General features: G+C 30.6%; 1 protein-coding gene across 3 annotated transcripts; it reads right to left on the bottom strand.

Annotated features, from left to right (window-relative positions):
- Positions 1–537: 537 nt before the first annotated feature.
- Positions 538–8,323, bottom strand: LOC126669263 (26S proteasome regulatory subunit RPN13). 3 transcript variants are annotated; one of them, XM_050362683.1, is made up of 15 exons: positions 8,175–8,322; positions 7,950–8,034; positions 7,698–7,790; positions 7,504–7,563; positions 6,740–6,778; positions 6,579–6,653; positions 6,415–6,481; positions 5,170–5,251; positions 3,670–3,785; positions 3,537–3,560; positions 2,223–2,317; positions 2,069–2,146; positions 1,929–1,983; positions 1,314–1,457; positions 538–781 (listed from the first exon to the last, which is right to left on the bottom strand). In XM_050362683.1, exons 2-14 carry the CDS (start codon positions 7,986–7,988, stop codon positions 1,333–1,335), a joined length of 948 nt encoding a protein of 315 aa, XP_050218640.1. In that variant the 5' UTR covers positions 7,989–8,034; positions 8,175–8,322; the 3' UTR covers positions 538–781; positions 1,314–1,332. The 3 variants fall into 3 exon arrangements, with proteins under 3 accessions (XP_050218640.1, XP_050218639.1, XP_050218641.1); XM_050362682.2 differs by lacking the exon at positions 538–781 and having other exon boundaries at positions 1,084–1,457; positions 8,175–8,321; XM_050362684.2 differs by lacking the exons at positions 538–781; positions 2,223–2,317 and having other exon boundaries at positions 1,084–1,457; positions 2,069–2,172; positions 8,175–8,323.
- Between the last annotated feature and the right edge of the window lie 5,233 nt (positions 8,324–13,556).

Below are 13,556 nucleotides of genomic sequence, written 5' to 3'. Positions count from 1 at the left end.
AAGTTAATGTAGGAAAAATAATTTTAATTTTTTTTAACTTATCAAATTTCATTAAATCAAATATGAAATAGTTACATAGTAAAAGATTCAGGAAATTTAAACATTATACACAGTGACCTGACATATAATAGAATATTTACACAACATGCGATGTCTGATTCGTAGATCTACTAATAAAAATGAACAACTATTTCGCCAATCAAGTGCAGTCCTCGATAAAAAAAAATTCAACGCCCGCAAACTAATTTTTAATATTAGAAAGTATAACCATTTCAACCACCTGGAAAACTCTTTATTAAAAAGGACAACAAACCGTTCATAAAAAAAAATGACAACAAACTTTTCATAAACTAAGAACAATAAACAATAAAAAAAATAGGCCAATTCACCTAAAAATACCAAATGTTTGTGACTTCTGTCAGTTATATTTAAATCTTTTTAATTCACCAGATTTAGCCAATTTTGGCATATTTCATTTTTTTATATCTATTTTTGAGCCAGTCCGATTTTTTACCAGCATATCGACAACAATAGATCTGATTCACCAAAGCGACGTCACATTGAATTTAAAGCTTTGGCTATAAAGAAAATAGCATTCAAAGATTTAGTTAAAACTGACACAACACGCAAATATTTGATATTTTATTTCAAAGAATCTATATGGAATAACTATTCAATTCAGCGCCTATTCCATGAACCAAACGTACGTAGCCTAAGTCTTCCAACCAAACTTCTCTCCAATCTGCTGACATTTCTTCCATCTGAGTTGTGACTTGTTATTCTGTTCATATACATTAGTCACTAATTTTATTAGCTGCTTGAATCATCCTCCAAGCGAAATCCTCAAGGAATCAAAAGCATCCAAATCTAGGGTGACCATTTGGCTTGAACCAAACCAAATAGAATCAAAATTTTAATATACATTTTTCAAAATTAAATCAAACTAAATTAAAATATATTTAAAATATTTCAAACCAAACCAATTGGTTCAGTCGACTTTTTTTATATTCAACTGTTCGATTTGATTTTGAGCTAAAAGTGACTGAAATTTTAAAAACCAAATATAACATCAAACCAAACATCTACAAAGTAACTGCACGAAACTTTACTAAGATGTTTGCCAAAACAATGGATTTAAAGAGTTACTATTATGTGTACACCTTAAACGAAAAAGAAAAGATTTGCACAAAACAAATGCCTTTTCCTAAATTCATATTGTGTGAACTTCGCAGAGCTACACAAGCAAAAGCAGAAACAAAACAGGACTGGCAAATAGTCATCTACTCTTGTAATAAGTGAGGATGAGAAATTACACAAACATGGTTGCACCGACTAGTGGCTCTCATCCATTGGCTCCTTTCGGTCACAAGACTGCGACGATAAATCCTTATTGTCTTCGGAAACTTTGGATACTGAATCTTCAAGTGCCTCTAGAAAGGACAATACTGTGAACTTATCTGCATTGTCAACATAAAAGACAATATTATAAGTCACAGCACCTTTACTCAAATGTTCCATAAATGCTTTATTTTTTCACTTGAGGACTCGTTGAAACACTAGAGTTGCTCAGCTAGTAGTGCATTAAGCTTGTGAACTAATCCAATTTCATTTTCTATTTTCTTCTTTCTTTTTGTACAAATTGTTTTTTTCCTTTTGCCCAGCACTGTTCCCACACAATCACTCTAAAAATAATTTCAGAAATACTCCCCAGTACACACTTTCCGACAAAATAAAGTAAAACCTTGAATACAGGTGACAAGAATTTATAAAAAAAGGATAATACAACCATCCCTAATGTAAGGTTAAAATTATTGTTTTCCCTTGGATTTTAAAAAACTCACTGTTTTCAGGTTTTTATAATTCAGGCGGATAAATGGGGATGATAATAACTATAGCAAAGCCAAATATTTAAGAATTTCACAACTCACATTTACTAGGATCAATACCAAACTGAGACAAATCAACCTGTCCGGTTCGAAGTACCTAAAAACAAAGGGGAGGAAAAAAAAGTAATTGAGGTTGCACCATAAAGAAAAGGAAATAAGAAGAAAGAACTGCATTTTCTTACATAGGTAAAAGAATCCACTTGCTGGCGGAAAGGTGGGCTCTGCAGCAACTCCAGTATATCCTCTGGAGTCCACTGACCCTGCAACCTCAATTTCCTCAAAAATACTGCACTAGAGAAGATACTGTAATATCTTAAACAGAGAAAAATTTCAAACCTCGGGCAAGAATGATGCTAATCTTTCTTCCAATGGTAATGTGTCGATCAATGGCAATATTAGATCAGGTTTCAAAATATCCCCTAATCCCAAGCCTAGTACAATAAAGAAACAAAAATTAGTCAAAGCACTCAAAAAAGAATAGATGAGATTACAATCACACCGAAGTGTGCAGTATGACCTGCCCAAAACACTAACAAATAAGTAATTAAATCTTTGCTACAAAGATTTGAGATGTAAATCTGTCAGGTTTCTTTGCAATTTCATTTGTAATAAAGATGATGTCCACCTTATACATGCTGGTCAAGTTAAAAGTCCTAGGTGTACCTTCATTCCAAGGAGACTTGCCTAAATAGAAGGACGGTGTGCCTTATGCTACTTTTAGTGCCTAAAATGCAAACACATCTCTTGTCATGCGCAAATAAGTTGGTAATCAGACAATCAACAGATGAAAAAAATCATTCACTCTAAAGCATAAATTACACCAGTGGTGCCTGAACTTTTTTAAAATACGCTATGTGAGTGAGCAAACTTTTATTTCTTTTATATTAGTGTTTCAACTACTTAAAAGTGTATCAAATTAGTGTTTTTAGTCATTTTCCGATCACCGGACTAAAAATAATCTGTAAATTTGCCGATATGGTTTGACATTTTAATTCCATATGCAAGTGACATTGCATTGTTTTACTAAGATGAGAAAGAGACTTCGAAAAAGTTTAAACACCACTGATGCAATTTTTCCTTACTACAACAAAGTAGCAACAGTCTGAAAGATCTTTTATCATACAGGTTTTGTTCCAACTCTTCTGGTTTATTGTCTTAAATGCTTTTTTTATCATCTAAAAGTGATTACAAGTTGCAACCAATGACTAGGCCATAAAAAAACCATCAAATGGAATACTACATCAGAGGACTTTATTATCACTTAAAGTTCCAAATTTGACCCAAGCCTGGAAGAACATATATTTCAACTGGGATTCACCTTCGCCCCTAGCACCATACTAACCCTTAATAATGTTGAATTAGCCACAGAACCAACCAGTATAATGAAAGCGAAGAGAAGACAAGTATTAATGTAAAAAGATTACTTCTAGGGAGATATAAAATAAAATTTCACCCTCAAATTCTCAGGGAAAATTGATCACAATAAACATGCAGAGCATAAGATAATCCAAAATATCTTTTTTTTACTATATCCAATGGGTCAGACAATGAGAATATGGCCCACAGGAACAACAGCCGAAAAATAAATATAGCAAATGTTTCACACACTTCTTTAGCCCATTTCATACAAACAAAACTGTAAATAATTACCTCCATCAGGATCTTCAGCACCACCTGCAAAAGATTAAATTCATCACATCACACAAGTCTAAGAAAGAGAAGAGGAAAATATGGAGAAGTGACATGGTAATGCTTTCAAATGCATCATGTCTCTCAGAAGTACCTCCATGCCCAATATTGCTTAATATTCTTTTTAGGTCTTCCAATTTCACTGGTCCTGAAGAAGAGGACACATCACTTACTTCTGCACCTAGGTTTGGTAAGACCAAGTTACCTGCCCTGACAGTTTAAAAAATTATTTCACATCAGAACAACAATACAACAAATGCTAAGCAATATCTTGAAAGTAAACGCCAAACCAACCAAAAAAAAAGGGAAGGAAATAGCAATATAATGAATAATTGTTTTTCGGTTAAATTTGGTTAAGAGACAAAAAAAATCCAAGATATGTTGAAACAAGTTCTTGCGGATTATTGTATGGTACACATTCCAAACATGAACCCTCACTCCAAATTACAAAAGAGAAAAAAAGTTCTTTATCATCAAAATATTTTTGGAAAAAAAAAGTTAAGCACCTAAGTAAGCATGAAAACCGGAAACGGAAACGACATGAAACGGGCACCAAAAAACAGCATTTAATCAAAAATAAAGAGCATGAACAATGGAGAAAACATATAAATAATAAAATATAGGAATATATTTATAAATATTTAAAATTATAAGAAAAACTATAGATTAAACTTTATTTATATATTTATCACAATTAATGAAATAAATCATTTACATACACCCAAAATATAAGTTCACAACAAATAATAAATTATCTAAGACTTTCATATTAAAATTTATTTATATATTTATCACAATTAATGAAATAAATCAGTTAAAAACACTCAAAATATAGAAAAATTATATATTAAACTCTATTTATATATTTATCACAGTGCATGAAATAAATCATTTAAATACACCCAAAATATAAGTTCACAACAAATAATAAATTATCTAAGACTTTCATATTAAACTTTATTTATATATTTATCACAACAATTAATGAAATAAATCATTTAAAAACACTCAAAATTTAAATTCACAACAAATAATAAATTATCTAAAACTTTCATAATCACAACTGAAATTGATGATTTAACATCAGGATAATTTCATTTAAGGCAGAAGGTACAAAAAACAAATTATTCAAAAAGAACTGTTAGGTATTAATTAAAACTTAATTTGATTGAATGTTTTATTTGGTTTAGATCTATTTTTAATTTTCTTGATCTAAATCAGAAAGAACAGAAAAATGATCCTTATAGATAATTGTGCTCGTTAGAAAATTATCTTCGTATGCAGCTATTATGAGTTCTTCAAAAATAATTTCAAGATGTTGGCCGCGAAAAGTAATAGACTAATAGTACTAATTCAAAGTAAAATTAAACTGATTAATTCTAATTATCTTAGTTATTTGTATCAAAACATATATGAAAAAGAACAAGAATATATTATCAACTATTTATTAATAAAAATTACATCTATCACATTAGAATTTCTTTTACTTTTAATAATTCACTTAATTGAGGGGGTAAATAGTAGTTATTCCTTATTATTACAATTATTGGTTGTAGGGCAAGCATATTAACAATCATTTTGATAACTAAAATACCTTGAAGAGATATCATCCTCAACCATATCTTCAGAAACTTGTAGATGAGCAGAAGTGTCCGGCTCTTCCTCACCAAGAAACTCTGCCAAACAATAATCATTTTTTTCTCTTTTAAATATGCAAATGAAATTCATTAAAAGAAACTAAGGCGCAATAAAAGATACTCAATAAAGAAAATCATCAAAGTCTATACAGCTTTTTTTGTCATACGATACCTGCTATACAAAACCATTTAGGAAGCCACCAAAGACAAATGTAGAGAGGCAGATCCTCTTAAGTGGATTAATTTTTAAACACATGAGACCCTTAGCATACATTCTACACATTATAAAGATAGAACCTAAGAAATTTCGGTGGGTATATATTACTCCCTCCGTGCCAATAGAATTGTCCACTTTTCCTATATTTTTTGTCCCAAAACTCTCGTCCACTTTTCATAAATAACAAATTTCAAACCTATTTTTCCTATATCATCCTTATTTAAAATCCACAAATGAGCTGGTATTGATTGCTATCTATTGAAATATACAAGTAAATAAGAATTAATGGCTATATTAAATAGGGGTATAGTAAGAACAGTAGAGGAAACTTGAAAAAATTCATAATATTAATTGAGGTTCCGTAAATTGTGTGATAATGACAAAGTGAACAACTCTATTGAGATGGAGAGAGTAGTTCTTTTAAAATCAGGTTTGATTGGAATAGATTAAATTGATGTGTCTGTGTCATTTAGTATAGTTGGATATCCATGAGGCTGAGACTTTCCATGTAGGTTGAATTGTATATCCAAATCGAAATTGAACTTGAAATGATGATAAATTTTAAAAGTTCAATATAATTAGAAAAATTTAAAAATTTAAATATATTTGATACTAAATTGAAAATGTTTAACTGACCCCTGCATTATACGCTTTTTTAATGAACTGGTCCCCGCAAATTTTGTAAGATCCGCACAAACAGTGTAAGAACACGCAACTAACGAACCGTTAAAAAATGACCTCTTTGACAAAAACATGGTACGTACAGGGACTTAAACGAGCAAAAATGCATTGAATTGATTTATCCTTGTTTAATTCAAATTTTGTAATAAACATATACCTATTTAAAGTCAGATGTAAAGATGCTAAGCATCTTCGCCCCAGACAATTAGAAGCAACAAAGCGAAGAACAGCATTCTTAGCCTCAATTATAAATCAAAACCATTATATAATAAATATAATAGCTGAAATGGACAATAACAGTTACCTAATTGTTTGTTGATTTGATAGTTGAGAGACCTACACAAGTGCGAGTCGAGTGCTTCTTGGGGCTCCTGTAGAAAATGCACTCATAAATATAGAGCTCCAAAACATAAAATTAATGATGAAATCAAGCTTTAATAAAAGATAAAAACATAAATAGAAAACAACCTGCATCCAAAAGAAGAATTTTCGATCATCTGTATTGAACTTTAAGATATAAACCCTTCCTGATGTCTGATTAACCTGAATAAACAAAGAATTACAAACATCAGATCACATGATATACATTTTCCATATTATATTCAATGCACTCGATTAAAATGTCAAACCTTCTCAAAAACTGCCTCATCTGGAAATATAATCTGATCCTGTTAATCAAGTGTCAAGAGAAACATTAAAAGTTTACTACCACAGAAAGAAAAGCTTGGGCACAAATGATGCAATAAAATTGAAGGGAAGTATGAAGACAGATAATTACATGGAAGAGCCTGTCTATATGGTTAAAGTAGCATGAAGATTACAATTTAAAACCTCACATGTTGGCATATTCACACATGAGGGGGAAAATGAACCATGATTTATCTCCAAGTCCTGAAGAAAACCTCTAATACACAACTTAGAAAAGTAGTTAAACAAGTAAAAGTTCTTTATCACCATCCAACCAACAATAGTGAGGATTTCGTAGAATCTAGCCAACACATGACAGCACATTATCTTTTTTGGTTTCTTACTCAAGCATCTCCACAATATTATTGGTTAAAATGAAAAAATTTAAAAAAAGTTCCATAGATTTCCATGTAAGACCAACTACAGTCCTCAAAATAATAAGACCAACTATGGTCCTCAAAATATATCTACAGCATGGAGGTGCTTCGAGACCAAGTCAAAGCATTGTAACCATCTAAACAACATGTTCTTTTTTTTTTCATCTGGTATGGAGAGAGAAAATACATCCGTATACAAATAATATCATTATGACAGCCTAAAAGGTGTAAGTGATAGAAAATCAGAATCTTATTATTCAGAAACATGATTAGAAAAAACAGCAAGCTCTAACGCAAATATTCAACATGCAATAACCAATAAGGATTACATCTTCAACAACATTCCGAGTCCGGTCAAGCCACTGAAAATGGACCAACCCCTCCTCACCCTGACAAAACATGGATTTAAAAGAATAATAAATGATAAGAAAAATAAAGTTGAATCTATTGTTATTAAACTGAGGAAAACCAATTAAACAATGAATAAATTCCTAGATAATGAAATGGAGGAAAAACGACATACCCTTGCTATGCGAATAAGTCCTTTACGAGTATCAGGGACAACCTTCTTATCCTCCAAAAACATTTTACCAGCACGAAACTCCATTATAGTTTCCTGTAAACAAATGTTTCAGAATTACAATTCACTAAAATTAACAAAATTAAATTTCACTTCAGTAACTCACACAAACCCTAATTATTATAAACCATAACAAGAATCTTAACAAAATTCGCTCGAAACAGAATATATAAAATAAATTAAGTGAAATTATACCTGCATTGCCGGAAAAGCTTCAGTCGATGAGGAACCCATTCTATAACTGTAACTGAAGTCAGTAGAAGTATGGTTGTAATCCAAACTACCAAAAATCAAACAAATAAATCAATCTCGTTTGTTAACTTAAACCCTAACATAAATAGATGTATAAAGAAATGATTTGGGTTTTCTTTGACAGACCAGAAATGGTAAGTTAAGAGTAATTAATTGTAAATTTATTACCTAAATTTCTTTGAAGTCGAATTCCACGAACAGAGAGAGAGAAATTGGAGGAGAGGGTTTTACAGAATAAAAAACCCAGTCGTAAAAATTTCTGTATAGCTAGTTTTTTCTTTTCCAGAGAAGTATATTTTTTTTAATTGGAATAATCTCATACGGAAAAAGGATGCAATTACTTTATTTTTAGTTTATTTTGTTTATTTAACCATTGAAGTAACCCTATAAAAATGAACAAAGGATCACTTTACCCCCCGAACTTGGCGCAAAGTATCAAAAACGTCCAAATTAGCGAAACCGGATCACTTTTACCCCGAACTTGGCAAAACCGTTTCAAAAACACCCCTATGCTGATGTGGCACCCTAATTGGAGAGTGAGATTCTAAATACTCATTAATCATACTTAAATAGTAATCTTAATTAATTCAGGGGTTTTTATGAACTTTTTTCAAAAAAAAAAGATTTTTTTTTACAATTTCCGGCGAGGAGGAGATCCTCCTCGCCGGAACCTGCTGCTCGTCTCAGACGAGCATGTCGGTGCTCGTCCGAGACGAGCAGAACCTTGCTCGTCTCAGACGAGCATAGATCTGCTCGTCTCAGACGAGCATAGATCTGCTCGTCTGAAGACGAGCAGATCCTTGCTCGTCTGAGACGAGCAAGGTGGTGCTCGTCTCAGACGAGCAAACACCTTGCTCGTCTGAGACGAGCAGGTTCTTGCTTGTCTGAGATGAGCAAGGTGCTTGCTCGTCTCAGACGAGCAAGAACAGAGGAGCTGCTGCCGGCAGCTCCTCTTCTCAGGCGAGCTCGTCTCGCCTGAGACGGAATATTTCGTTGGCGATTTTAATTTTTAGTGTCTAATTTTGTTTTTACGGTTTTTGATTTTATGAAATTAATATTATCTATATAAATTAAAAAAATATTCTTTTGTAAAAAAATATAAAATTGAAGGGTTAATTTGTTAGTTTAAGTTTATTATTAAAGGGATGAAATTGTTTTTTTTCCTAATTATTAAGTATTAATTTAAAATGTTTAAAAAAAATTAGGACCATTTTAGCCTTTTTCTATCAAAAACCACCATGGTAAAATGAAACCACCATAAAAAACCGGAGAGTGTATCTCACTCTCTTAGGTGAGAGTGGGGAGGGGGGTTTTTGTACCAAATTTTCCAAATTCAGGGTAAAAGTGATCCTGTTTTGCTAATTTGGACGTTTTTGATACTTTGTGCCAACTTCAGGGGGCAAAATGATCCTTCGTTCCTATAAAAATTCATCCGCTGAGAAACAATTAAAAAAATTAAATAATATTCAGCCAAAATTTTAATTTTTTACATTTACGACAAAATAAGAAGAAAATATAATCAACACCTAAATAAGAGACACATGACACACTCAAATTAATAAAAAAAATCAACATGTAAAAATGGGTCAAAACGTGTCTGACACGCGTTTGACACACATCAAACACGTGCATCAGTCTCGCATCAGTGCATATTAGAAATATTTAAACATGTATCAGAAATGTACCAGAACATATTTGCAACTCAATTTCAGTTTTTATGATTTTATTTGATTAGTTAATCAACCAATTTAACTAATTAGACAATTGTACTTATTTTTTATTGTTAGATGAATTTGTTGCAGGTCTCCAAGAACTCATAAACTTGGATTAGTCGAGGATGTGGTTGTCACAATGGGGTTCTTTTTTTTCCAAGGGTAAAATTTCCATTAATAATAACAAAAATTACATAAACGGTTTCTCAACACATTGAGTAAACTATTCTAGAGAGGATGATGAGAGCTCTAAAAATACAGTCATCGAATAGGGGTAAACTAACCACCAAAAGTCACCCAAATACATAAGCTAAAATAACTAGATTTAAAAATAAATCTGATTAAAAGACAATAATAAATTACAAATCTAAATAATTATAACAAGAAAAGTCATAGATCTAGGATCTAAGGAACAATAATCAAGTTGAAAAGATCTGAATTTGTAAATTAATCTTTTAAGTAGACGATTTCTTGCAAAAACTCCATCTTTGATGAAGACAATACTCTATAAAAATGATGAACTCATAGAGATTAGGAACCCAAAATGAAAAAAAACAACAATAAAATTACTCATATGATAGAATCATTTATTTTATACGATTTATAAGAAAATTTGAGTGTGAGGAGGTGATTTTTGACCAAAACTTTGGCCAAAAACCACCTCCCCCAAAAAGGAGGCTACTAGGGTTTGTGAAAAAGAAAGAGAGAATTGAGCGAGAAAAGTTTAGAGAGAGTGTTATGAATACGGTTCTTTAAATAGGGATATCTGATTTACTTTTATTTGTCAGCTAAAGGAAGGCATCTACAGTGTTACTCAAATGTTGTTTTTTTTTTGTTGCAAATTACCTTGTTATAATGTATATACAATGTTATCATGAACTCAAATGTTGTTTTTCTTTGTTGCAAATTGCCTTGTTAGAATGTATATACAATGTTATCGTGATGCAACTGAGATATTAAACTAGCCATGTCAAAAATGAGAAGAATGTATATTTACGATATATCAGCAATGTATTACGATGTATCTGCAATGTATTTATAATGTATCAGCCATTTTAAAATTTATTTTGTTAAAAATAATCATTTTGAGTTGAAGACAGATTCTAAAAATTATAATAAATGGTATATCTGCAAAATTTATTGTGATATTCTCACCAAATACCTGTTTTTGAAGCTTATTTATACCATTTTTTACTATTTTTCCCATATTTTCTACGTTACCTATTTTTCTAACTTATTTACAAAAGTACCCACTATATATAGAAGTCTTATCTCATTTTAAGTTAAATTTTTACATAACCACTCTTTTTTTTCTCTCTTATTTTTCTTCTCTTTCAAAGTTCTCTCTTCTTTTATTTTTCTTTTTCGTTTGATTTTCAGTTTGTCTCATCCGGTTATTTTTTCATTCGTCTTTTTCGTTCGCGCTACCGTTCGTCTGCTTCCGATGGATTTCTCATCGTTTCCAGTCGTTTTTCCGTTCATCTTTTTCGTTCGCGCTATGGATTTCTCGACTCTTTTTTAGATTTGTGTAATTTTTTTTGGTTTTTTGTAATGATTTAAACATTTTGTAAATAAATTATTGTAGATGTATAATTTTTTGTTTATAAAATTGTTCTATTATTCATATAATTATTTATTTTGTCTTTTTTTATTCATAAATATGTTTATTGCTACTGATTGTAAAGAACAAATTGATTTATGGTGTATTTGTAGTAATTTTATAATATATTTACGTTTTAGTGTATTTTTGGTATATTTATAGTGTATTTCTGGTGTTTTTTGGGATATCTATGTTTTTTTGTTGTATTTTTGCCGTTTTTTATTATATCTATGGTGCATTTACAGTGTTTATGGTGTATTTGCAGTGTTTTCATGGTAAAAACCACAAAAACACTATAAAATTCCATAAATACACTATAAATACATTATATATACACGATATATACACTATATATACACTAAGTTTACACTATAAAAACACTATTGTTACAGTATAAAAAAATCCAGGAAAAAATCTATAAAAAAGAGAAGAAATTATTAAAAACTGAACAATAGGACTGTGCAATCGGTGGTTCCATCGAACGAACCGAAAAAACCAAAAACCGAAATTGAAAACCGAAAAAGGTGTTTGTGAAATTAAAAAGAAAGTATTCTTCGTAAATAAAAAAATCAGAAAAGAAAAGTCAAAATTTGACAGGTAAATGTGTAAATAAGTTACCGAAACATGTATTTCAGAAAATTACCACAAATTTATTTCGTTAAAATAATTAAAAAAGATAAAAAAGAATCTACCTACAATGTGTTAGTCGTATATATATGATGTATCGACGATTTACTTGTTATGTATCAATGGTGTATTATGTATCCAATATGTATATACATAATAAGCAGAACCAATTACTATACAATACCTTTATTAAATTTAGACTAATCCCTTTAAAAAACCCTCACCTTTTAGCCCTAATTCGATTGCACCTTCACATTGCAAATCACCAATTTTATCCAAATTATGACCTTTCGGTTTCAATTGCACCCTCAAACATCAAATTGATAACTTTTCACTTAAAAAATGTTTAAATCGATACTTTATATTTTCACATATATTGTAAATAGTACTTAATGTAATATTGAAAACAAAAAACTCACATATCATATATTTATAAACATTATACAAGTGAATTAAAACAAAAAAACAATTGAAGTACAAAAAGATTTCATCCTCGCCAAATTCAAAGATAATTAGCTGCTTCAAAATAATGATAACAAATTCATTTTTCTAATTTTTTCTTCCTACACCGCTAATCATCATTATATCTTCAAATTTACAACTCTGCATACAATCTTTAATCTATATACCAATATATTATTGATTATATTACGGTAAAATAATTAATTAAGCTGCACAAAATCATGCAATTTTGAGTTAATTAATTATCCATCCCAATAATTTGTATATTCTGACTCAGCAAGCGTAGAACTCAACAAGCATAGATAATTGGGTCGAGCTCGCCGGAGGAGTGATCGGCGGCGATTGAGCTTCCACTTGGGCGAGTTTATTTGCTATTGAACGAGTTGAGTTTCTTCAGAACTGAGATTATTATTTACATTTTGATGAGCTAAAATAAAGGAATAAAAGTGAAATATTGAACGCTGAATATTTAATATTCTTTTGGTAGTTGAGAGTTTTGAAGGTTTGCAATAATTGTTCTAACTAAACTCAATGGGTTAGAACAAGTCTTTAATGGCTTATTGATGATGTGTTAAAGTCCCATTGGTTCAAGCTAATTTCTTCCCCATATTTTTCCTTGAAAATCTTCATTGACGAAGTGTCAGAACAAACTAAATGGTCGTTCAAAAGAGTGCACGATTGTTCACTTTCAACGTTCGAAAAGTAATTTGAATAGTTATTAGTACGTTCATTTTATTTTGAACGTTCCCTAAACTGTCTTGAATCGAAAAGCTAAAATTGAAACAAAAATATGAACGATCGTTTAAAACATGAAGTTCATAAAAATGCCCAGGAAACACTGCACGATAGCTTGAAACAAGTTAGATTTAAATAAATGTCAATTGATTAAATATATCAAAATGAGGTTAAATGACACATGGTCGAACATTCCCCCCTTTTTTATATAGAAAAGCAATTGACCTAAAAACAAATTAAGAAATAGAGTGAGTGAACTCCCTCTCAATGTGATAACAACTTAAGGTTTCTAAATTAATTTTAATTCATTTTAGATAATATTTAACAAGTGAAATGTTTAAATGTTTTCCTCCGATTTGCTATATGCAAAAAAAAAAAATATATAACCATGCAAAAGGAGCGGAAAGAAAAAGA

The sequence above is a fragment of the Mercurialis annua genome, linkage group LG2 (assembly GCF_937616625.2).
Source record: "Mercurialis annua linkage group LG2, ddMerAnnu1.2, whole genome shotgun sequence".
NCBI lineage: Eukaryota > Viridiplantae > Streptophyta > Magnoliopsida > Malpighiales > Euphorbiaceae > Mercurialis > Mercurialis annua.
Note: the sequence above shows the minus strand (reverse complement) of the source record. Positions and strands in the feature narration are given on the sequence as shown.

Excerpts from the sequence above, each read along its gene's own strand:
- LOC126669263 (XM_050362683.1), bottom strand. The coding sequence starts at position 7,988 with ATGGGTTCCTCATCGACTGAAGCTTTTCCGGCAATGCAG. Across the intron at positions 3,786-5,169 it reads GAGGATGATATCTCTTCAAG|GGCAGGTAACTTGGTCTTAC; the intron begins GTATTTTAGTTA and ends TTAAACTGTCAG. Across the intron at positions 2,147-2,222 it reads TAGCATCATTCTTGCCCGAG|GGTCAGTGGACTCCAGAGGA; the intron begins GTTTGAAATTTT and ends TTGAGGTTGCAG.